This window comes from Homalodisca vitripennis, chromosome 3, assembly GCF_021130785.1.
Source record: "Homalodisca vitripennis isolate AUS2020 chromosome 3, UT_GWSS_2.1, whole genome shotgun sequence".
Taxonomy (NCBI): domain Eukaryota; kingdom Metazoa; phylum Arthropoda; class Insecta; order Hemiptera; family Cicadellidae; genus Homalodisca; species Homalodisca vitripennis.
In genome coordinates, this window is record NC_060209.1 from 110,384,453 (window position 1) to 110,411,609 (window position 27,157).

The window sequence follows — 27,157 nt, forward strand, 5'->3', positions numbered from 1 at the left end:
GTTTACCAGTTGTGTAGTGTCATTTTTTCTATCAGGATTGTCTTAGAAATTATAAATATCTATTTAACACAACAATGCTTTTGAAAGCATATACTTCTTTCTAATTATAAAATAATTACAGTATCATCATTTGTGAATAAATTATATCACTAGTTTTAATGGTTTTAGGAGAATTAATTATTTTTTTCTTAACTTTGTTATTAGCTGTGCACGATTACTCCTGGACAAGTTGTTACAAAGAAATTGGACAAATTCCAGACATCAAAAATGATCAAAGAAGCTGCAAAGCCTCCAAGTGAGAGAAAGCAGAGGATCATGAGCGCTGTAAGTTTAAAATGATTAAATTTTATTGATTTTGAACTGTTGTATTATACTAATAACTATACTACTACTTTTATGTAAATATATTAAGACCCAGTCTGGGTTTGTATGAAATATTGGTGGCTATATATGACAGGCTGTACAATAACCAAAGAAGTATGGCTTTTTGAAGACTCAGTAAAATTGCATATATTAAACTTACTGTTACCTTTGGCTTCGTACACAATTTCATGATGAATAACAAGTCGTCATAGGCATATCTTTTCTAAATGGCATAATATTACTTACAAGATAAGTAATAATTATTGGAAAATATTTCCATCTAATTTCTGTGTAACATTAGTTTTTTTTATTGAAGCTTTTAGTAGCACTTGCACGGTCTTAGGTCAGGGAAAGAAGTCATAATCGGAATCTGTTCGCTCTCTTAGTGTCTAATATTAATGTTAACTTTGATAAAACTAATTAGAAATGTATCCCTCATCAGTGTGTGAAAAAACTCTGTTCCCTTGATGCTTTCTGACCTCTAAAAATATTGTACTTTTGTGTCATTGCTTTGCGATTCCATTTGCAATAAATTATACTTATGAAGAAATTGGCTCATTGAGTTATGTTATTTCTAGTTCCTATTGTTTTTCTTTCAACTACTATAATATTCCGTGCCACAATGTCAAAGGATTCCAATATCTAGTACATTATATGTTTATATTAACCCATTGCGGATCACTGACAAGCTGGGCTCGTCACGCAGCGGCCGGGCCTAACGGCACGGTGACAAGCTCAGGTCGCAAAAGCGGTCTGCTTTTAAATTTCCCTCCAAATAGTTCTGTTAATGTCTGATAGATCAGGCGATCGTCTTCACTTGTCTACTAAGAGTGTTTAACAACGGTCTACGTTTAGAGTTTTCAAAAGTTTTATAAATATCCTACAGATCGCAGTTGTATGTCGAAGTTGATAAATCATTCATATGAGTTTACTCTCTGCTTTTTAGCGCTTCTGATTGGGTGTTTTCCTCAGTTGTTATTATAATACTTTTGAGGTTAGTGACACAACTAAACGATGCAGACGTACATGTTGGTGGGTTTAGTCTAGACAATGGCCCGGGATGTTGCAATCGATTCGCCCGAGCCGCTTTATTTAGACTATGATTCAGACATCATCCCTGCCACGCCGTAACCTTGCTCGCGTGTTATCGTTCCTACATCACGGATACCCCAGCAGGCCCATGTTCCATCTGAATGAATACCTTCGCAGCTGAATTTTCTAGTATACAATAGCGAGCTTTACGATGTGGCGCACCATTGCTGTTCGTGCGGCCGCTGACCGTGAATTAATTCGCGCCCGCTGGTGCCCACGCGCCAAAACAATACGATCCGCAATGGGTTAACAATTTTCAACGAAGCATTTCAGGAGAATAGAGATCAACAAAGCCTGATACCTATTATTGTTATTTTTGTCTCTATAAAATCCACATAAATCCACTTTGCACATAAAAACATGCTTTTTTAAATTCAAAATGCTAAGCAGAGTTTTGAAGCATGGTGGCACCGTTTTTGCAGACAACAATGTTGTAATATCTGGAAGTAAAAACCTTGTTATGGTGTTGTATGCAGACTTAACTGTTTGAGAACAAACATTTCTTAACTTATTGATATATTACAATTTTTTGACAGTACCTAAATTATTTGTTGTCTAATACAAAGCGATTTTGCAAAAGACCACTGCTAAAATAACTGTTTTGCAGACAGTTAGAAAAAAAACTTTGGTACTATTGGTACTATTTGTCGTAACTTAGTTTCTTTTCCACTTAAATGTTGGGAAATAAACATTCATCATTTAAAAATACTCGTAGGCATAGATTTAACCCTGGAACTGGCCATCATTTTTCCCAAAATGGCAGGCACATTTTGGTGATTTTGTAAGGGTTTTGTCTTTTAATCACTGCTCATCTGTTTTTTAAGATAGAAACATTTTAAAAGCATCAATGTCTTTAGAAATAAATGTAGTTTCCCCAAAAAATATTAAATATTGAATCATTTCAATGTATTTTGATTTTTTTACTGATTAACATAAAAATATTAGTAAAGAATAAATGTTTCTCAAATGTATAGCACCCTCTCAGGTAATATGAAATTTTTTAGAATAATTCTAAAATATACAAAAGTTTGCTTATATATCTGAATTACAAATTACAAAAAAATATTTAGGTAAAACAGTTTATTGGTACTTTTGAATAATATATCTATAAAAACTAAAAAATCTGAAAAAGTTTGTATAGCACTATTATGTATACCATTGTGACATTTTGGAATCTATTGGATGAACAAATATTTTTTTCTAAGAGATATATATATATATATATATATATATATATATATATATATATATATATATATATGTAGAAGAGAAAAATATGATATTTATAGAAGTTTACATTGTATAAGATATTTTTATATGGCAACAAACTTTTTTTGTAATTTTTACAAAAGTCAAAATTGTGAAATAAATGCCTAACATTTTTAGCTAACAAATTTCTTTTCATCCAAAAATTATTTATATAGATAGTACATTTATTGAAGTTTACAAAAATGTACAACAATGTATTTTTATCTCTATTATTTTTTTGTTAAAAAAAAAAAAAAACAAGCGATGGTCATAGAAATAAAACGCTAATACCTTCAGAAAAAGTAACAAAGAATTACTGTCTAAAATACATGAATATGCTTTTATAATAAATATATGTAGAAGAGAAAAATATGATATTTATAGAAGTTTACATTGTATAAGATACTTCAACAATTTTTTTTTTATTTTTACAAAAGTCAAAATTGTGAAATAAATGCCTAACATTTTTAGCTAACAATTTTCTTTTCATCCAAAAATTATTTATATAGATAGTACATTTATTTAAGTTTACAAAAATGTACAACAATGTATTTTTATCTCTATTATTTTTTTGTTAAAAAAATAAAACAAGCGATTGTCATAGAAATAAAACGCTAATACCTTCAGAAAAAGTAAAAAAATTACTGTCTAAAATATATGAATATGGTTTTATAATAAATACATTAATTTTTTAAATTAACACTCATTATGAAATAACTATAAATTGTCTACAAAATAATAAAACACTGAACCTGAAGCGTATAACATGCTTACTTTCAGTTTCACAAAAATCTAACCTATTCACTAAAACCTAACCTAACCTCTACATTTTTCACTTCACTAATTATAAAAAAAAACACTAAACAAACTTTTATTTATACACACTAAATAACGAAAAGTCTAAAATATCCAAATAAATAGCAAGCAATACACTAATACCGGCAATGGCGTAATAACAACAGAGAAATCAACATGGCAACCAAGCGATGCGTTATTCTTACCTACTGGCTGAGTCGGTAATTGTGCAACAGAACAAAAATAAAATACTAGTTCATCGTGTTCGTTGACGATACTGTTGCTTAGAACAATTCGTCTTCTTTGTTTTGATATGATTTTCACTATTTCCAGACAACGATAAAGTAACAAAAATAATAAAATTTAATGAAGCTATTTTCGACGCATGAGGCATTTTGGAATTTTACAAAACACGAGCTTTTCAAAAGCTTATTTTATAAACATTTATTTTCCTACTGGCTATTGAAAAGATTTTTCTGAAAGCCAAGAATACACTGTTTTCAATGACGACACGATCGTGTAGAACGTAAACTCACGATAGGGAATTTTGACAAACATGCGGTAATTTTAGCGTGTTCGGAAATTACGCAAACAAATGGCAATCGGAAATGTCAACATCCAAGTTTAGAATTTTATAATGAAAGATTTAACGTAACTTTAGAACGTTTTATGATATAATATGAAACCTTGGATCTTTATCTTTAGATTTACATATGTTTTACTTCAAACAAAGTAAAAATAGGCTTGCTGTGAGAGATCATATTACGACATAGTTAATGCGTTGAAAATACCTTAGTGCCATTTTGAAACTGAAGTTAATGCGTCGATAATCGCTTAAAGCCAGTTGCAGGGTTAAATTTGTATAATTTTTAAGTGTACAAGTAAAAATTAATTATAAATATATTTGAGAATTTTTAGGATATAAATAAAAATAGTTTAAGAGTAGGAAACTAATTCATTTAATTTACAATTTTATTTTGAACAATACTACAAATTTTTATTACTTAGATTATAAAATCATGATAACAACAATGTATTTTTCACTCACATGCTGGGAAAATAGGTGAAGTAAGCGATTTACGGGTAACATAATAACAGGTAATCTATTTATTCAAAGTAAGCAAATTTTTCAACATGTAAAATATTTATATATGTTCAAGAGAGTATAATGATGTTAGTACAATTTTATTAAAGTTGGAAACTTTTGTTGCATCCATGACATCAGTAAGCATCTATAAACAAACAATGGAAGTCACCATCTGTTGCTTTGTAAACAAGCTGTTGTAATACAGCGTATTCAGGGTAGGCAGTGAAGAATAATGTTGCTAACAACGCAATATATGTCAAATATGTAATACATGATTATAATGTATAAATTAACAAATTTGTATAATAGGCTAAAATTAAAATCATCAATTCCATAAAATTACAGAATCCACACTCAGTCTTAAATCCTAATACAATTAAAAATTCTTTCTTCGTTTTTGTTGTGAATTGTATACTTTATGAATATTCAAACAATAAAGTACAAAATATATAAGAATTCTTTTGAATAAACAGTAAAAATTACAAATGTAGAGATACAATTGTTGCTAAGGATAAATTTTATGCAGTAAGTATATAATAGGTTAATGTAGTGAAATAATTATTATTACAATTTGTAATGATTGGAATGCTGCAATGTAATTGGGAATTTCTGTTTTGTAGCATCAATAAATACTATCAAATTAAGATCAGTAGATATTTTATCAAGCGAGTAATAATGTAAACTGTACAACTAAGCTCAATAAACATCTCACTCTTCCAGACAAAAATCATTTTGAATTCTTGTTTTACATCTTTCTACATGGTTTAGAAAAGGGTTTATGTACTAATCTTCATTTAAATTCATAGATTTGCCATGCAATTTTCTTTTATTAAACTTACGGTACCTGTGTAATAATGTTCAGTCGTATTTTCCCTTTTGCCTTATTTTTATTAATTTATTTGCTTGTTGTATATCTTTTTTTGATGGGCTATCATTCCGAAGTAACACAGTTTATTCATTTTTTAAATGTACAGTTCGGTGTAGATGGCTGGATGTATCATCTATCAGCAGTCCGTATGCTTTTATCACTAAACTAAGTACTTGTATATTAACAACAATAGTAATCCATGATCATTATACAAAGGTGTTTCAAATATAAACGGACTGGTTATCTAAAAATGACCTAAAATCAATTGATGCCCAGGTTTGCCTTTAATGTTAGGAAGAGGAGGGTACTGATCGCAATATACTCTGATCCCTTTATAATCAAAACAAATCATGATGTAATAAGAAGTCACACGTCACTGTGGAGCAGCGAATTATATATCCTGTCAAGAATTGGTGTGTTTTCTTGGTACAATGAATTTTTTAAGGGCGTGAAAAGCTTGAGAACGAGCCTCATGATTGTCACTCAAGGACAAGTGTAACCAAGATCAACACTGAGGCAGTTCAAAAAATCTCATTGAAGAATATCAGTGCATAACTCTTTGAACCTCACAATGCATAATATTATTGTGAAGTACTGGATGACGCAAATTGACTAAAAGTGATATTTTTCTGCACATCAAGATTTGGCTAAATGCGGCTAACCTCACGAGGTAAAAATTGGTTGCATTAGGATAGGAAATATTACAACATTCCCCTTATAGTCTACATTTGCCATCATGTGAATTTCGTTTTATTGGATCCCTCAAACAAGCGGGTGGACACGAGCGTTTTCAAGGACAATGTTGCAGTGGAGGTGTTTTGCTCCAATTGGTAAGAGAATGTCTAAGGAGTTTTTATGATTACAGAATAAGACACCTCCCAATCCGGTGGGAAAAGTGTATTTCAAGGGTGGCAGAATATGTAGAAAAAAGATATAATTGTAAGTTAAGTCAAATTAATGTTCTAAATTAAAAATCAGTTCCGTTTATATTTGATACACCCTCGTACATTTTTTTTATATTTTCTGTTTGAGCTGATATGTTTTAAGTATAGATTTTCAATTGAACTATGTAGATTTAATGTAGAATTGTATTTTTTACAGATGAGGTTTGCAAACTTCAATCAAGATCCTTGTATTCAAGAGTTTGGAGTAAATGTCGAAAGTGAATTTACTAAAGTTTCTGCTAAAGTCATCGACTCTCCGATTCTTGTTTATAACAAGTCTGAGGTTTGTTACATTATAGAATTTAATATTTATATAAGTATTATATATTGAGTTTATAAGTGTAATAAGATGGTAAAAAATATAGATGAAGTGGGTGTCAATATAATCAGGGAAGACATAAAATACATGGATAAGACTAGGAAATGTCATAGAATTTGGTAAAAAAATCTATTGAATAGGCCATCAATCAGAGGATTCCATTTAATGTATAAAAGTCTGTGATGATAAAATTTATAACTTAATGTACAAGGACCGTTCAATAAATCTTATAAAAAGAAATTTTGGTCATTTTATTAATTTTTTAACATAATCGCTTCTTTACCTGTATACACTTCTATAAACTTTCTTTGGCCATAGGGGTGTTTTTCACATTTAAAATGCGGTAGAGGCCAAATTTAGTGAATACCATTTATTTTATATTAATGTAAGTTTGAATTCCATAATTTTGGACATTGAAGCTACATTATTATATGCCAGTTCCTTTACTTGATGCAAGAGGATGTTTTCTCTCTTTAAATGATGACTTTGATTTCCCCGCTCAACTATTGCAGTAGTAACACAATAATCTTTAGTTATTGTCTGTACATTTTCCGAGGAAGTAAGTGCAAATGATATGGCTTGTACTCAAAAAAACCTTGACCAACATTTCACACACGCACAACATAAAAAGACTTTGGCAAAATTTCATAAATAACCCAGTTACACATATTTTTGCAAACTATAATAAAACACTGAAAGTAATACCATTTCTAAGGGGTCCAAAGTAGGTTAAAAATAGGTACATTCTTATGTATTAAAAAAGATTGTAAACCACTTCAGCATGTACATTAATAGTAGGGTCCAATAGTGTTCCAGTCAAAAAGTGTAATATAATTCCTGAAAGTAAATATATGCATTAGTTTTTTATAAAACCTTTTAAGAATGGATTTCCAGTACAAGCATAATCATTAATCTTTGTTTTGTACTGTAATGGTTGGTTTTTTGGCCACAAATTTTTGTTAAAATAGATAGCCAAAAGTCATAAAGTAAATAGCTCAACATCCATACAAAATAGCAGTCAGTGCCCAATAAAGTGTTCTACTCAACAAGAACAATACAAATCCTGAAAAGTATTGTATTAGTTTTGTTTACATTTTTTTTAGTTACAGATTTGTTGCAGTACATGCATAATTATAAATCTTTTTTCAGCTATTGGCTTTATGTCAAAAATCTGTGTTAAAAACACCAAATGCAATCAATTCTGCTCTCTTATTCTATCAGTAGACACACTGATATAAGCCTAGCTGTCACATTGAACCACAATTACATCTATTCACACAGAATTGCTGCAATGAATTGAAGAATTGGACTGCAGAGGGCCATTTATTTTGTATTACATATGATTATTTTAACTTAAAAAACTTAACTGATAATAGACTAATTTAATTGGATTTTGCTTAAATCTAGGCTTGCAATATTTTAGTTACATTTACAATAAGTAAATGTTTATAAGATTACTAAGATTGCTTTTCACATGTCTTAACCCTTAAAGCGCTAATCTAAATTACTGTCAAACGCTAAGACATAAAAAAATAATTTTTTTTTAATTTTCCAATGCTAATTTTTGTTTCATATACCTTGGTATTACCTTAACACGTTGACTGCTGACGGCAAATACATGTAAATTGCCCCTGGACCTAAAGCCTAATATTTATTAATACACTTACTATTTGCTATCAGAGGCTGATTTATGGGCAGATAATAACGTCTGTGATCCAAAATGGCGGATTACATGACGTCACAGATTGACCCGCGGATCCGCGGGGTCAGCACGCGGAAAGAGTTTTGTCGCACAGAGCGCGGCTAAAAAGTCTAATAACGCGAGTGGCTACCGTAAAAACAATCCAATTTTAAACTATTTCATTATATAGTGCAAAACAAAAACAAATAAAACTATATACAATATTTACAAGGTCTTGAGGGCATGGCTTTTACTGCTGGCCTCTGTGATGTATGTCAAAACAATTGACAGCACAAAGTCCTGGTTTACCTGGACAAACAGAACATATATATGTTGTCATCTTCCTTTTCTTTTCATTCTTGTAGCATACCCTACAATCTTTACGTTTTCTGTCACCCTTTTTATCCCGTTCTTCATTTTGTACAAGTTTGTGGGTTGGGTTTTCTTGGCGGAGTAATGAGAGGAGGAATGGGTCGTCCATCAACATAAAAAACCAGTCAATCGGTGAACCATTACCTGGTACATCTACTAGCAATCTATTGTTTCCGGTGAAAGGGATATGTCTTAGTCCATTTGTATTATTAACCCATGAAGGGTTTATTACAATATCTTCACTATCACTACCCGAACTGTCAACAGCAGTGTTTCCACTGGATTCACTATCCACATCTGATGCTTCATCGTCAGTAGCACTATTTTCTGTAGCACGGTTGGCAGACATGGTGAAATGCGATATAAAACTTGTATAATACAATAGTACAATGTCACTACACATAAATAAACAACTCACTAAGAACGCATCACTTGCACATGCTAAAAACGCGGGAAACAGAAACGAAGTACAAGTCAAGGTCAACTCGGAACCACACGCCACGCTCAACGAGTACGAACCGTCCCGGCCGAGAGCTGGGCTCAAACTGAGCAATAGTCGAGACTATGGCAACGCCCCGCGGATCCGCGTGGCGCGCACTGCTACGCCGCCGCTTACCCCCGCGGATCCGCGGGGCCCGCACTGAACGTGTTAATAAGAAAAAATAATAAACATGTAATATTACATATTTTTGAAAATTTTATACGCACGAAAATATTTGAAATTTTGAATAAACTGCATTGCAGGATAATGTACATAGCAACACTATTTGACAGATTACATTACATTTATACAGGTTATTTATAATGAGTAAATTGTAACTGAAGTTCCTGTATAATTAGTACAGTACAGTAAGTTTAGTATAAGATTTTGAAATGTAATAATGTGAAATTCAACACAAACTTATTTATATGATAGCCTACAAGGGAAATGAAACAAATATTGTACTTATAAACCTTATTTATTTAGAATAAATAAACTGGACTTGTATGGTGAAACTGGTATAAAATACAAAACAAATAATTGAAAAAAATATTACACATTATATACCAAAAATGCGCTCATTTGTCAAAACTTGGATCATCTGGATTAGCTATTATAACAAAAAATTATACTAAATGTTAGTAAAAACAACTTTATAAGATAATTGTATAAGAATTACAACGGACTGATTCAAAACACTTTGTTTAACAATATAACCAACATACGACCAACACACACGTAGTTAAACAGCTGAATGAAACGAACGCGTCTATAGGCGTATGCCGCGTCACAGGCCATACAAAAAATGGCGGCGATTGCTTTCAACCCGAGTAGATACCGTTACAAAGTCCACCAACGGTGACAAAGCGTTTTGTCTAGTCCCGACAGTCGAAAGGAACATCGATCTGCTCTCTTACGGAAGTTTTAACAACTAATTCTTCGCCATTTTATAAGTAAAGCTTTTGCGTTCGTAGACGTAATCCGCGTTTAAAGCATCGGCAGTTCCGCGTCTTTAGGCGTTAGCCGCGTTGGAAGGGTTAAGTTATTTGGATCCGTACAGATCCCAAAAACTAATATCTCATATTGGATCTCAAGTTTTCTTTGAAATGTTAATTATATTTTTTATAATTCAATATCATTCCAAAAAAATAAAGATTTGAATATGTGTTATTTTTGAAAACTGTACAGTTATCATGAGCATTGACAAGATTTGATGTCTCCTTAACAGATCAAAGTTGAAAATGGAATGTGGCGAGCTGAAGAGTTCATTTCGTCCAAAACACTAGAGAGATGGGTTGTTGTAAGTGCTTCTCCAGACATCCATAAAGGGGATCTCAGGTAAAACTGATGTTATGCTTCCTAATCTATAGTGTAAACAAGACTTCAGTTCTCAGGGTAGCATGTTCTTCCAACACTGCAATATTTATGATACACTAAACCTTGATTATCTGGATTAATTGTGTATGAAAATGATCCGGATAATCGAAAATTCAGATAACTTAGAATACAGTAAGAACACAGTAGACTACAGACATGGAATTTATTTGTTACAAATACGAACAATAATAAAAGGGCAATAGTTTTTACTGTTCTCATTACTGTTGAAGAACAAGTTTCTGTTACGGTTTATGTGTCTGTAATCACACCGATGCTATTATCAGCCAATCACTTATATCTTCCAGATTTACAGTAATTATCAACCTCTTGTAGGCCTACTGAAATATTGTTAATAACCTAACAATGCAGCAATGATCTGTACTGACTGAGTTTATACCATCGTAAGACAGGTTAGTTTTACTAATTCAGCTAATGACGAGTTGTTGAATAGTAATCCTGCTCATGAGGAGAGGAACTGCAGGTTCGAACATTTTAATTCAAACTTCCAGTCAAGTGACTGAATCCCGCCTAGTGAGCGTTGACATCCACTTGAAGTCCCATGAGTGAAGGCTCAGAAAAATGTGACTGTACTAGGCGGTCTCATCCTGTTGCACGAGTCGGTGATCACGTGCAATAAGTGGATGATTCCGTCTATTGTAAACATGTCCGAAATGATAAGTAGCTTAACTCAGGTTGATCAGTTGTGAAATTGATATCAGGACTGAGCATCGTTCTGTTTGATAATGCATGTTATTACACATGATTCTGAATGCCTAACTTGTGTTAACAGAAAACAAATTACACTAGAAGTACAAAAAAATTAGTTTATACTTATATAACTCTCTCTGTTTTGTAAAACCATTCCAGATAACCTGTACATTCAGATAAATGAGATCGTACTGTACTTGTATTACACTGTTCATAACAAAAATACGCAATGTATAATAAATATACTGTAAATAAAAGTCGGTAACATTGGTTACTGGAAAGTAAATCAGCGGAAGCATGTTGTCTCAATAGTTTTTGGTTGGTCACAGGATTTCTTCACAACTGCAGCCTTTTTGATGTTGTGTTCCCCTGTTGTTTCAAACTGCTGTTGTGGTCTTAGAAAGATTTCTTTCAACCTGCAGGATCTTCATCTGCAAAGAGTTTGGATTTTAGTCTCTTTTTAGGTTTCTTTAATTTTCTGGGGCAGGATGTGTCCTAAGCCATTGCCACTGTCCTGATAAAAATGTTGTAGGCTTCTTCAGCAGTGTCAACTTGTTTCATGTCATTCAAGTTTTCCTGTTGAAGTAGGAATTTTAGATCATAGAGGTTTTCTGGCTTAAAACTGTGATATGAGTTACTGAAATTCTCTATTGTGTGTTCTGTGTAGATTGTACAAACCTGAGCTGTGTGATCTGAGAGATCAGAATGATGCACCGTTACATTTAGTTGTTCCCTATGTATGTTAGTGAAGATCCAATCAATTGATGAGATGGTGTTGGAGGTCATTCTCGTAGGCGGTAACTCCAGCCTATGGATATTGTGAGAAGCCAAGGTCCCGTTAAATTTACCTGCTCTTCTGTTGGGCTTTAAAATGTCTACATTGATATCTCCCATGATTAGAAGCTCTGAGATTTCCAGTTTTATTTTATAGATTTTTTTTAAGAATATCAAGTGTTTCATCTAAGTTGGATGATGGTGATATGTAGGTACCCATAATGTAGATGCAGGTGGTGTTAAGAGCGACTTTTACCACAGCCATTTCACATATGAGTTCTTTACAATACTGGGTAACATTAATTCTCTATTACTGGCTTATTCTCTATTATTAGTCTTGATTTATCCTATGTACATTTTAGGTAGTATTGACGATATATTTGAAATCATCCACATTTTTTCAATAAATAATTGTTTTAGTAATATAGTATTACAGAGACAAATGCAACTAGGATCAATGTCACTAAGAGTAACAATAATGTTTTTTGAAATCTAGGCGAATTGCAGAGAAAATGATAAGTGTGGGATCCAATAATGGAATGAAGATCAGTGAGCCATTACATATTGACGAACAGCAGATGAACCGTCTCTATGAGAACTTCCGGTTCTACGAACAAAAGAAAGTACAGTTGGCTGTGGTTGTAGTACCTGAGCGGCAAAGTGATGCATACAGTAAGTTCAGCCTTTTAAATTTACCTTTAAGTAAAACAATTTGTTGGCTATAGAAGATTAGAAAAGTGGGAGATTGATTACTATTGTTTTAAGTTTCAAAAATATACATAAAACAACTTTACCAATACATTTTTTGACATGTGAATCCTTTCTCAGGCATAATAATAATAATAATAACAGGTAATAATAAATATGAGGTCAAATTACATAATGCTATGGTGGCCAAAGCAAATTGCATGTAAATAGATTGATTGATTGATTGATAACATGTAAGGCTCTAAGCTGAAGAAAATGTGTACGTTACAGTAAACTTATTCAACAGTGAGACAAGATCTGATATTTTGAGATTAGGGCCAAAAATTACTATGTCACAAAATTGCACCCACCATTTTAGGGACATATCCCAAAACTGCATAGACCTATTAGTAAGTGTTTCTTGGAGTTGTAAAAAACCATAATTAGAAGCCCAGCTAAGCTTCAGCTTTAGGCATTATAGGGATTATTTTATTTATAAATTTACCAAATTAAAGACAATTGAATAAATAAGTTATGTTCATTTTTTATTAATACATATGCATATGAGAAAAAGAAGAGATGCCTTCGGACTGGGAGGAAGCCATAATTGTGCCTTTACACAAAAAGGGGGACAAACAAGAGCCAAATAATTACAGGGGAATTTCATTGTTGAATACTTCATACAAGATACTGTCAAAAATAATACAGAAAAGATTAGAAGTGTACACAGAAGAAATAATTGAAGATCACCAGGCAGGATTTCAAAAAGGAAGGTCGACCATCGATCAAGTATTTGTTCTAAAAGAATCAATAGCCAAGCACTGGGAATTTGATAGAGCATTGTACGGATTATTCATAGACTTTCAGAAACCTTATGACAGTATCAATCGAAATAAACTATGGGAAAAAATGGAGCAGTATGGAATACCTACAAAACTAACAAAAATGGCAAAACTTAGCTTAGAAAATTCCAAATGCAAAGTTAAAGTGGAAAACGAATATTCACCCGAGTTTGAAGTAAAAACAGGGGTGAGACAGGGAGACAGCCTCTCTCCATTACTGTTCAATTTAGCCCTGGAAGAAGCGTTGAAAGAAATAAGAAATAGGAAACTAGGTATAAGCATTGGAACTAAGATAGGAGCACTGGCATTTGCGGATGACGTGGTGTTAGTTTCCAATGACAGAGATGAACTGATGGAGATGACAGGAATATTAATAGACAAAACCTGGTCAATAGGACTAGAAATTAACGACGCTAAGACAAAGTTGATTTATTTTAGGCGAGGAAATAATGGTAGAGAAGATTTGGAAATACTGAACCATAAATTCGAACAGGTTGAAAGATTCAAATACCTCGGAGCAATAGTTAATTCAAAGAGTAATGAACTAATAGAAATCCAAAATAGAATAAATTTGGCAAATAGAAGCATGTACGCATTAAATAATATTTTAAAATCAAAATTACTGTCTTACAAAACAAAATTAAGAATATATAAGACTGTTATAAGACCAGTTCTTCTTTATGGAGCAGAGACATGGATTATAGATAAACAGGCAGAAAAGAAAATGGTTACATTCGAGAATAAAATTTTGAGGAAAATTTTCGGACCTATTAGAGATGGAGATGGATGGAGAATCAGGCACAACCAAGAAATCAGAGAGATGTTTCAATCTCCAGACGTAGGAGAAGCAAAGAGCAGGAGACTTCGGTGGGCAGGCCATGTGATGAGGAGGAAGGATGATAAATTGATTAAAGAGGTTTGGAAACACAATCCAGTTGGAAGAAGACCTCGAGGTAGACCCAAAAATCGCTGGAAGGACCAGGTGGAGAAGGACTTGTGGAAATTGAGAGCGGGTCAGGGGGATTGTGAAGACAGGGGGAGATGGAGGCAGCTGGTTGGCGAGGCCAAATACCACCTAGGGTATCCATGGCCATGGGAGTAAGAGTAAGAGTAAGTACATATGCATATAACACCTCATTAGTGTAGACAATTAGAATCTGAAGTAAAGAAAACTAAAATAACTTTTTTGGATTTTTTTAGATGCCTAGAATTAAATAATGTCCGGATGAATTTTCAAAATAAGAATAGGCCTATATTCATTTCAAGAACCCTAAGAATATCCATGTAAAAATTTATAACCATCGGATGTATAGTTTATGCATGAAAAAAAAAACAGTCACTTACATTTATAATATTATTAGGATTAGGAATAACCTATTTAATTATGAATTAAATACTGTAATCTACTTATTTGGCTTGCAGATCACTGTGATATAGAAATATCACTAGATTTTGATGTTATTTTCTTCAGTCATCATGTGAACACCAAAAGGACTGAGAAAACTTAACGAATGTTTTTAACTTATTAAATCCTCAAATTCAAATCTTAGATTACCTTATCTGAATGTTGTTACCTCTTTGACCTTTGAGTGTTTTCATAGATAATATCTTCATCAAACTTTTGCGATTTATCACCTTCTTGGTTTAACTCCAGTTCACCTTCTTCTTAGTGCAGTGTTAAGAATCTGACGTAGTCAGGTCATCCTGGGGAAATTTACCACCCTTGTACAGATTACCAAAGTTGGTGTAGCACTCCTTTTGTATTAGGACAATCAAAAAGCAGGTGTTCAGCAGTTTCCCCTTACCCGTCATATAATACACAGAATGGAATTAGACCTACAACCTGAGAACCTACCTATGGAAAGAAATTTAGACAATACCCTGGGAGAGCTGCAGGACTTATCTACTCATCCTCAGACCCGGATGCAGTCTCCACCTGCTCTCATTTTCAGTGTGAACCCACTTCAAGACAACTCCAAAGGATTCACTCCTAGAAATACTATGGTTGAGGCCTTGTCATGTTGGATGCTGAGTTCAAGTTGAGCAGGACAACATCTCTTTCTTTCCCAGAGACCCTTAATGACCAGGAACCCAACAAACAGGTTGAAACAATCCCAGACATGTTTTTGGTTGAACACACAAAAATCTAAGGCCTTCAATTCTGTCTGATGATCAGTGAAATGCTAAGCATCATATTTCTATACCACAGACGAAGATTCCAAAACCCTGTCTGCTGAAGACATTATGCACTCCTCTTAGCCATAGCCCAAATTACAATGTTCAGGAGGCAAGGTTAAAGATAGCAGTTTAGAGCTGCCCCTGGTGCACTTGGAAAATAGCAAGGCAAGCCATCCTTTGGATGTTAGCCAGACTAGCTACCGCCATCTTGACCTCCGTTTTGGCCACTAGACAACAGCCCAAACATTAATGCTGTTCTAACTTCTGAGATATAAAGCCAATACAGAAGCCTCAGCTTAAGTCCCCAAGACTCTCCTATCACCCCTGTGCATTGCATCAAGAACCATTTCCCTCTAGTGATAACCCTTTCCAGATGAGATCTTTAGTTCAGACTCCCCCTATTAAGGATGATACATAGGTACTTTACTTCAGAAGTTAACTCAATGGAAAGAGTCTTCAGGAAAAATGGACCAATACCCTCCAACTGACACTTTCTTGTAAAGGCGGTCATGGTAGCTTTTTTGGGTCTGACACTAAGGCCTATCCCATCACACCATGTTCAAAGCTGCATTGGTCATTTTCGTGAATGTTGTGTGAATTTTGCCATCACAATACCATCTGCTTACTCCTGTGCAAAGACGAAAGCAGATCATCTTCAACTAGGTTCCACAGAAGGAATAAAAAACACCACCCTGGGGACAAACCCTTGTAGTTCTTAAGACATAACCACCCTATTCATGAGCAGGACCCTTATCTAGTCACATCTGATCATCAATACCATGTCTCAAGACTGCATTGACAATCGCTTAAGTGCCTGTGTTGTCAAAACTCCTTTGATGGCCAGATGGACACCTACGGCTTTTCTTGTTTTGCTGCTAGCACCTTCTCAATCCTACATACTAATTTAATGTAGGGCTGATTCGCATGATTTTCCTGGATTGTAAGAATGTTGATTTGTATGAATGAGATTGCTCGCAAACAAACCATCTTCTCCATCGTTCTGAGAAGAAAGGACAGACATATCAGCCTAAACGACTTAGGCCGATCCAGGCTAGACCTCCCCTGCTTTGGTATAAACACCATACTGGATAATCTCCAGGATAGGGAGACATACCTGAGGGCCACAAAGGCTCTGAACAGCCTGCACAACGGGGGAAGGGGAATATCCAACCCCCATTGTAACCAAACTGGTCTCACTCTGTCCCCCTAAGAGATTTGTTATGATTAAACGTGTCTGTTTGCTAAACCTGAACTTGGAAGAGGTTGTGTTATTGATGTGTTTGTCTTAAAGTAGGGAGCAGTGTTTTAAATTATTTTGTAAAGGGCAGTGCTAACTGATGATTATTGCAATTCTTATTGGCAACAAAGTCATGTTTAATAGACTCATATATTAAATTTCTGTGCTAATTGCATTATATGATAATTAACTACATATAATTAATCTGTAACTGGCATAACCTAAACATAAAAATATAGTTTTGTTGTTTTATATTTTAACAAGTTTGTTATCTGTGCAATATTAATTATAACTATGACTAAATAACAGGAAAAAATAAGTGTAAAACAGGAAACCCTTACTTGATTGTGAAGTGAATGGGTAACCAAAACAAGTGGAACATAGGCCTACCAGCATAGTCATGTGTTTATTTGAACTTCTGTGGTTTTATGCTATTAATTCTTAAGCACTGTGTTACAAATTTTAATATAGATTGTAATTGAGATAGTATTTAATACATTGGATTACTTGTCCTCATCTAAGATGCAACTAAACAAATATGTTAAACACTGAGTTGATTAATGTGGCATTTTAGGCTTGATCTGACAGGTGTAGGAGAAGTACATCTCCATCCTTGTATCTTACAAGCTACTGATAGCTCAAATGGTTGAGAGACAGCTTATATATGGTAGAGCCTGAGATCCATGATTCAAATACTGTTGGTGGCTAAGCTTTTTTGAAAAAAGAATAATAAAGAAATAATGTTGATATATTTTTTGCGCTGGACATAATTATATATACATTATATCACCAAAAGGAGAAGTGTCCCGGTCAAAAAAAATATTAATTCAGTACTTAAAAGGCAATAACTTAAATTTAAAAATTAATAATTTTAATTTCTCTACAAAACAAATGATTGGATTAAAAGAAGTGCAACTAAATGAGAAAAAATGACTTATCAGACAGTGTGTTGTCATGTGGATGATACTGTTGATATTGATGCCAATACAAGCATTAGCAGCCAAGTCACATAATGTAGAAAATTTACTAACTCAGTTATGACTCAAATTGAAATTGACTACACATCTTTACACGCTATAAATGAGCTGTTGGAAGAAAAATGGGTCTCAGATGACATCTTATATATATATTTTGGTTTCCTCAACACTCTTAACCCTTTCCGAGCCAATGACGTTACTAGACGTCATGCCTAAACTAGCGCTAAAAAGCCAACGACGTCCACTGACGCAAAATCAATAAAAAAAAAAATATTATTAAAAGCATTTCTGGGTAACAAACTTAGTAAAAACTGTTAAACAAGGGACAACCATTCGTGTCTATTTTGAAGGTCACGGCTCTTGTTCGATCGACAAAATAGCGGGTGGCCGGATGTTCATAGTCTCCCGCAGAGCCAGCGACGTCTACTGACGCGCGCTTAGTCTGCCTGTAGCCTCCGTGAGGTTAGATGTTTATTCGCCCTTCCATTTTTGATCCGCATATTTATCTTTTCAATTTTGATGTTAATCAATATTTTTAATCAATGTAGAGTGTAGTTTATGCATTATTATCGTGATGTAGGGCTTTATTGTCAAGTTTTTTTTTTAGTTTCATTGCTTTTATTTAATTTATATATATATATATATATATATATATATATATATATATATATATATATATAAATTTGTACTATATTCTTTATATTTTCTCTAAATAAAAATTACTATATGCTTGTTTTTTGTAAAATATTACAATAATTGTGTTCAACTATTGTTAATTTTATATATGAACACATAGAATGTCAAAATTAAATTTTTTCAGTGAAATTATGATTTTACCATTTTTTGGCTGTAAATGAATAAAGAGTGAAAAAATGTGTCTTTTTTACCTCTTTTTTTATTTTTTAAGGTGTATGGCTCTTAGGACTAGTTTTGGTTATTTATTTGTGGCTCGCTAAGGGTTAATGGTTCATTTCTAATATTGAATCCAGTCATTGACCATGCTATTAAGGTTCTGAATGAGTATGATCATTTTCTTGATTATTTCAAATGTAAATGACAAGGATTATCTCATTGTGCCAATAAATGATGCTCAAGTGTTGACCACTGCTAATGGCTCACATTGGAGTACTTTAATGTACCACAAGATTATAATTATAATAATAATAATAGCTTTATTGCCGTAGACAATTACAATATTGTATGGTGAGCGTCGTATCGATTAAAACATACTAGAATATAAATAAAAGTTACAAAACAATACAAATAACAAACAAGTACCCTTAAAAATATCAAATCAAGTTCTCTAAAAGAATCCCTACAGGATTCTCTAATTCCCAGTTTTGCCATGATTCGTACTGCTTTCTTCTGAAGGACAAAAAACCTCTGGAAATGGACATTTGCACACCCTCCCCACAATGTTATGCCGTATGACATATGTTGGGTACACTAGGCCATAATAGGCCATTTTGCAGTAGGTGTATTCCACAAAGTTCTGTCAATTTCCTCAAAGCATAAGATGCCTGAGGACATTCTAGTATAGACAACATCCACATGTTTTTCCCAGTACAAACCTTTATCAATGTGAATTCCTAGAAACTTGGTGCTTAAAACTTCATCAATGACCATATCATTCAGTAAAACTGATAGACCGGGTTCATGGGGCGCGCTGCACCCTGAAAAATAGATGAAGTTTGATTTTGGATCATTTGTTTGTAGATTCATACTTGATTACTAATATCTACTACTACTATGATTCGATGCATAACTACAATCTTGATCACGCTAAGACTGTAATGGGGAAACTCTCATGGTACATGAAAATGCATAGTGATTGCATAGCATTGAAGAAGAATAATTGCTGAATGCTTATAGCACATTTTTAGGATTAGTTATAGATAAAAACTTAATTTGGAATGAACATTTAAACTATGTTTTAAATAAAATTTCCAGTGTTCTATATGCACTGAGACGATTGGCTAAGGTTTGCATTATAGAAGTGTTTGGAATCTCTGAAATCAGTTTATTATGATCTCGTCAAATCTTATACTGTTTACGGTGTAGCTATTTATGGAGCTACCACATCCCATAATTTAGATTAAATTCTATTTAAACAAAAGCAAGATATTGAAATTATAAAAATTTAACCCTAACTTGTGGGTTTTTCTTAGTAAGAGTGCCCTAAAAAGTAAGTTTTTTTTAAATTTTTGATTTGTTTTTTTAGTTAATTTGGGTTTACTGCAGGAGATGTTTTATAAAAAACACTCCATTAAACGTTTTTGAAGTTTTTATTTTTGTATTTATACAGAACTTAATTTATTTAAGAACAAAAGTTATTATATTTACAAAATATCTGAATAAGATAAAATATTCCGTATTTTCTTATAAACGTACTAAGAAAGAGAAATGTGACTGCTGCTCGTCGACCGACGCTGGTCTAGTTGCACACGTGGCATGCTCTCTTTGACTTGTCCTTCTTATTTGTAGTAGGGATGGTGGCGGGAAAATGCCGAGCAGTAAGTCTAAGGGGAGCATGCCATTTTACATGATCAGTAATTACACAAACAGCCACGTGTATTTACTCACAGTAAACACAGCAAAACATTTACAATCAGGGCAACCATTAACGTAAAAGTGAGGTTACAACCTGTATTCAATAAAAACATAAAAAATAGAATCAGCTGATTACTTGGAATAACTAATTGAATACATTTATATGGCCTGAATAACGTCAATTGGGTCTGAAATAAATAAATAAAAGATTAACGGAGATTTAGAGTTAACGATGAAAACTAATTGAAACTGTTTCTTATTTATTCCGCTAGATTGTAGTCATATTCAAGCAAGAGATTATTGATCATGAAACATTATTGTGAAAACTGTTTAGCACCATAGCGCTTTCTGTAGGCTATCGGGATTACTGTTGGGCGCTCCCGAGTTTGTTGCGGGGTTACTAGTCATAGTCAAAGGGGTAAAGATAGGAGATTCAATTAAACATATTTTTAGGAAACTCCAAATATTTATTGTATACAATCTTTACATATTTGAAACTATTAATTACGTTACACATTTCTGCAATCTTGCCTTAACAGAAAGAAAACATCAGTATAATACATGGTTCAATATATCTAATGATTCTCATCTAATGGCATTTTATAAAAATAAAACCTCATACACGGGGAAAACATTTCTAAATCATTTATCAATTGAATTGAAAACTCACTACAACACTAATAATTTCAAAACTGAACTTAAAGAGTATCTACTAAATAAACCTCTATATTCATTCCAAGAGTTTTTTTTTTTAAGGGATAATTGATTGGTTTAGCTGTGTGTGTGTGTGTGTGTGTGTGTGTACAGTGTCGCTAAAAAAGTTTAGGGACAGGCTTAAAAAAAACACAAATTTCTGACAAAAGTTTGTTTTTAATGGAAACAAATATTTAAATTATACAAAATAGTAAAATGGACATGAATACATACAAATCAGTAATCAATAGGTCCTCCATTAGCTTTATAAACATTCTTTGATCCGTTTTGGCATCGAATCAATGAGTGTCAGACAGTCTTCCTTCTTGATACTCCGCCATATCTGTGCCAACATGAACTTCAGTTCAGCTTTGTTCTTGGGTTTTGTTCTTCGCTAGACGACTGGCCATGGTATTCCATAAATTTTCTATCGGATTAAGATCCGGGCTTCGTGGTGGCCACTTCAGAACCTCAACATCATGATTACTGAACCATTCTTGTGTGTGTCTTGATTTGTGGCACGGTGGCATTGTCTTGTTGAAAGATGTAATTTTCACCAAGCAATTTATTGGCAGATTGGTAACATGAATTCTTCTAGAGTTTGACAATATTTAATACTGTTCATTGTGCCTTCAACGAACTGAAGCTCCCCAGGACCCTCACTTGAAATGCAACCCATATCATTACTGCTTCGCCACCGGCCTGAACTGCAGGCGCTACACATGCTGGTAGAAATTTTTCAGTATTAGTACGTCGTACCCTAACTCTGCGCCTTGGAAATAGTTCAAAACGGCTTTCATCAGAAAACAAAACACGCCGCCAAGCTTCTTTTGTCCACCCTAATCGAGCCTTGCACCAAACTTGGCGTGTCTTTTTGGCCTTGTCATTTAACAAAGGTTTGCGGATAGCGTAAAATGATTTCATACCTGCATCTCTAAGTCTGGAACTCACAGTTGCTACACTCACATTGTAACGATCATCATCTTGTTTCATGCTGCATTAGTAAATCAGGTTTGCACTTGCATTTCGGTCCTTTTTGCTCATCACGAGTAGCTTACGATCCTGCCGAGGCGTGGTTTTTACGTGGCCTACCACTCCGCGGGCATCAATCACGGTATAGGCTAGGTTAAAACGTCGCACCTGTATTTTCAACACATGTTTTAGACACATGTAACTTGGATGCAATTGTTCGGTATGAACTACCGGTTTTATACATACCGATAACTTGCCATTTAATGTCCTCGGACACAGATGATGAGCGGCCCATAATCACAGCTTTAACTTTCACAAAACAGCGAAATAAACAAATCACAAAGAAGATTGCAGTACAAACTGTCACAATGGCAGTGTGGAATGCGCGCGCAGGCCTTGTTTCACAAAACAAAACCGCCAGAGGAACAATGACGTGCAGACCGCATGTCTGTAAATGAAGGCGTCTACTTGTAGAAGCGAAATTAAAACTCACATTTTTGTTGTTTATAAAAAGTTCGAAAATAAAATTTTATTTGTACCCTGACCAGTTGAGTACAAAAATTTATTTGTAACATGACATATTTTTTTAAATGATCATCATATTATAATAAAAGTACTGTGCAAGTTTCATTACAATATGGCAAGCCGTTAAGAAGTTATAAAAATAAAATATCTAAAAAAAAACAAGGTTTTTTTTGGCAGTTTCCTTAAAATACATTAATGCATGCTTCTTCCACATTTTTGGAGATAAAATATTGAAATTTTGAATAAAAACTTGAATTGATGTCCTTAAAACAGCCAACAATCAATAGCATTGAGAAATTAGTTAGTTTTAGGGCCAACTGTAACATTTCTCTTTCAGACAGGTGTCCCTAAACTTTCTAGCGACACTGTACATGACAACTATATATTACCATAATATAAAATATTTTATAAGTTGATATTAGATAATTTTTTATTAGTTATAATGTTCTATATTTGACTCTATTCATTGTACATTCTATGCATTTGTTCGTGAATAAAGAATTTCTGAAACCACCACCGCAGATTGCACTTTCGGAGCACTAGCCTAGATCTTGGGGTTTATCAAAAGCAGGGCCACCTCATGCAGGACGCTTGACAGGCTTTGATTCAAGCCAACCATCTTGTATTGCCCCATTGGTCTTGAGTGATATTGTCCAGTCCATTCGAGATCACCCAAACAGAGTTAGCCATTCCTAGACCCCAAATGTATAATGGCTGGTAAACTATTGAATACAAAACTTTGTAATAACAATAGTAATTTCTTTTGTAGATTGTATTTATAGTATTTTAATTGTTGCTGCAGATCAAATAAAGATACTAGCAGAGTTGGAGGTTGGCCTGCTGACCCAGTGCATCAAGGATGTGACTGTAAAAAGACGTCTGGACAATGCCACGATAGGAAACTTGCTCCTCAAGATCAATGCTAAATTGAATGGCACCAATCATTCATTTACTGAAAACTGGTAAGAGTTAATGTCTGCTTTTAATGCTGATGTGCGAATTTCCTCTTAACTTTTCAGCCAAAAATGCTGGTGTGTGAAAATGCACACATCTGATGTTGTGTCTGATTATTTTTTCTATTAGCTTTCAATATTTATGAAATGCGTTGAAATTTGACTGTTTCATAGACATACGGGTATATACAACATATGGTAGAGAAGTATTGTACTCAATGAAATATTGTTTATAAATTATGTGTGTTGTTATTCTAATAGTCAGCTGTGTCCTGCCTTATAGTGTTCTACCAGTTAACTTTGAGATTCCTGATTTTTTTATTGTTGTCAATATTGAAAACAAGTAAAAGAAGATCACCAGTAAGTCTTGGTGGTAAACTTCTTACAGGAACTGCAGAACAGGTGTTTATCCCACATGTCTCAGTGAGCACAAATACTAATGGGAAGCATCATGATTTATTTATATAATACTATACTATTATTTATTGCAAAGTGTTTTATCCAGTACAAAATGACAGTGTTGAGCACAGTCCACAACATCTGTACCATGTAAAACTTTTTTAGTGCACACTATTTTGGAAAAATCACAGCTTCTGCATTTACCATGGTGTAAGTGCCTTAAATTTTGTTTCGTAGTTTGTGTATTAATGTGTTGCAGTAGAAACATAAAATAAAGTTAATAGTTTAATATTTTGTTATTAATATAACAATATTACAAAATTAAAAAATTATGTAAAGTTTTCATAAATCACTTGGAATACTGTTACATACTCTACGGCATAGTGTGGGATCATTGTCCAAATCATAAAATGTGTCATGTATGTAGTCTTTCAGTTCGTCAATAGTATGAGGCTTTCGAGAATAAACAGAGTCCTTGACTACTCCTCATAGGAAAAAAATCCATTGGTGTGATATCTGGTGAACGTGGGGGCATGTCAATATCTGCCCTTCAACCAATAACTTTTCTTTGGAAACGTTTGTTTAAATAATCGCGAACGGCAGTGGCGTAATGTGGTGGAGCACCATCGTGTTGAAAGTAAAGTTCTTGAAAGTTTTCTGCAAACGTCATGAGTCCTGGTACCCACCGCGTAATTCTGAAGCATATCCAAATATTTATCTCCTGTCACTGTTCCTTCAAAAAAATATGGTCCAAGTACGCCAAATGATGATATTGCCCCCCAAACACTCACACCAGGTTGATTCAGCTGTTGTTCTAACAAAAGACTTTGATTTTCAGTATACCAATAAGTACAGTTAAGTCTGTTAACTTGTCCGCTTAACTTAAAATTGGCCTCATCAGACCAAATAATTTTATTAAAAAGGTTAGGATCATGTTTGTGTTGGCTAAGCATCAATCCACAAAACTGAAGTCGTCGATCTGGATCATCTTCAAGTAACCCATGTAATAAACGTGGAATGTAAGATTTATAATTCTGTTTGTGTAACATTCTTTGCACTGACCTTCGTGATAAATCCAGCTCAGATGCTAATCGTCTGGTCGATTTTCGAGGACTTTTGGTTACAGCTAAACATACCTGCAATAAATTGTCATCAGTTGAGACTGTTGTTGGGCGGCCTGACCTCGGTGCATCCATAACAGATCCATGTTGTTCAAATCTATCTCGTATGTTGTACACTGTTTGTCTAGACGGTGGTTTTGATCTAAAGTGTATTCCCCATTCATTAACAACTGCAGTAGCACCACTTTTATAAAATGTTTTTAACGTGAAAATCCTTTCTTCTTTCGTTAACATTATGACTAATGTTTAACATAAATTCTATTAGAATAATAATAATTCTGGGACTACAGCTTTTAAACACGTGTCACAGATGAACTCACTGTTGTTGTGTGTTTCATTGCATTGTATTGTCAACTTAAAAAGGCATAATTACCAACATTTATTAATACCAACATCACGGACGAAAACTATCGTACTACGTCTTGCTGTTATGTTTTTCTTCTTTTAACCAACTGTCCAGTGACTTTTGCGCCACCCTGTATTATTATTGTTTATTCAAATTATTATTATCAAAAATAGTATTGTGTCTAACGCTTTGTACAAAAAAGAATTGATTGATTAGGGCTGACATTTTTAACATGACACCTGCTCTATAACATTAGATTTTTCATAATATAAAAAACGGGTCCAGTATTAAAAGGCTTAATGAAGTTGGCTATCCAAAAAATTGTGGACATACATTACAAGGGTTTAAGATTATTGATATGCCTATAAATGTTTATATTCTTTAAAAAGTCATGTTCTATTTAACTTTACAAAAAATATTATATTATGTATTAGAGAAAGAAACAAAAAAAGTTGACATTTTGTTGTTGCCAGGCTACAAATTTTACGCAAGTGGGCAATTTTGCAAATGATTCCAATGATGTTCTTCTAAACATTGCTTTATATTCTCTAATACGTACAAAATATGTTTATAATCTATCACAATATAGTATAAACTATGCAACTCACTTTTCACTGTAATTAAAATCAGTGGCATTCTTAACCCTCCGACTGATAATAAGAAACTTCAAGAATAACATACTGGTTTTTTTTGTCTTTGCGCACCATATTTTTAGGATATTAAAAAAAATGTGGTAAATGCTAAGTAATTAATTATATATTTATATAATTTTTTCAATAAACGTTGAATCACAAAAAGTACTTGCTCTACCGGGACTCGAACCCGGATCTCTCATGAATGTGCTACCATTACACCATAGAGCCCTTACTTTTTACGATTCAATTATATTCTATTTGGCTGTATCTGTCACATATATGCATTTAAATAACTAAACTAACATATGATCGGAAGACCAAATACCTGTCAAACGACTTTTGTTTACATTAATTAAATTTTGTATAAATGGCAATAGCCTAATTAAATTTTTTCAATAAACATTGAATCACAAAAAGTACTTGCTCCACCGGGACTCGAACCCGGATCTCTCACTTTCCGGGTGAATATGCTACCATTATAATTTAATTTTTGTGATTCAATGTTTATTGAAAAAATTAAATTAGACTGTTGCCATTTATACAAAATTTAATTTATGTATATAAATTATAACAAAAATTATAAACAACTAGCCTACATAATAACCTAGCAACAGTAGCAACAAAGAACATCAAGGCCGTGTAGCGAATCACCAACTGCATACTGCACAGTCCATCAGCTGTATGCAGTGCAGCATTTGGATCAATATCAGCTGACAACGAGTAATATTACAAATATAAACTATATAAAATGAACTGGTATTTATGAGTAGAAGATTCGACTTGTGCAAGTTATGTCTTCATAATTTCAACGGTTTTCGCGTAATAATAGCAGAAAGTTGACCGACGACTGTGCTGTCTTTTATCAGTTCACAAGCGGTATTGATGAACGTCTGTGCTGTTGGTCATCAGTTAGAGAGTTAAAGAGACAATTCT

General features: G+C 33.5%; 1 protein-coding gene across 1 annotated transcript in view; it reads left to right on the forward strand.

Moving 5' to 3' along the window:
• The window catches only part of LOC124357292 (protein argonaute-2-like), an 88,696-nt gene that overhangs the window by 38,345 nt on the left and 23,194 nt on the right, over nt 1-27,157 (forward strand). Inside the window, exons 9-13 of the mRNA XM_046808951.1 lie at nt 205-324; nt 6,555-6,680; nt 10,479-10,588; nt 12,606-12,781; nt 23,573-23,732. Coding sequence (XP_046664907.1) covers nt 205-324; nt 6,555-6,680; nt 10,479-10,588; nt 12,606-12,781; nt 23,573-23,732 — 692 coding nt within the window. The remainder of the gene's footprint in view (nt 1-204; nt 325-6,554; nt 6,681-10,478; nt 10,589-12,605; nt 12,782-23,572; nt 23,733-27,157) is intronic.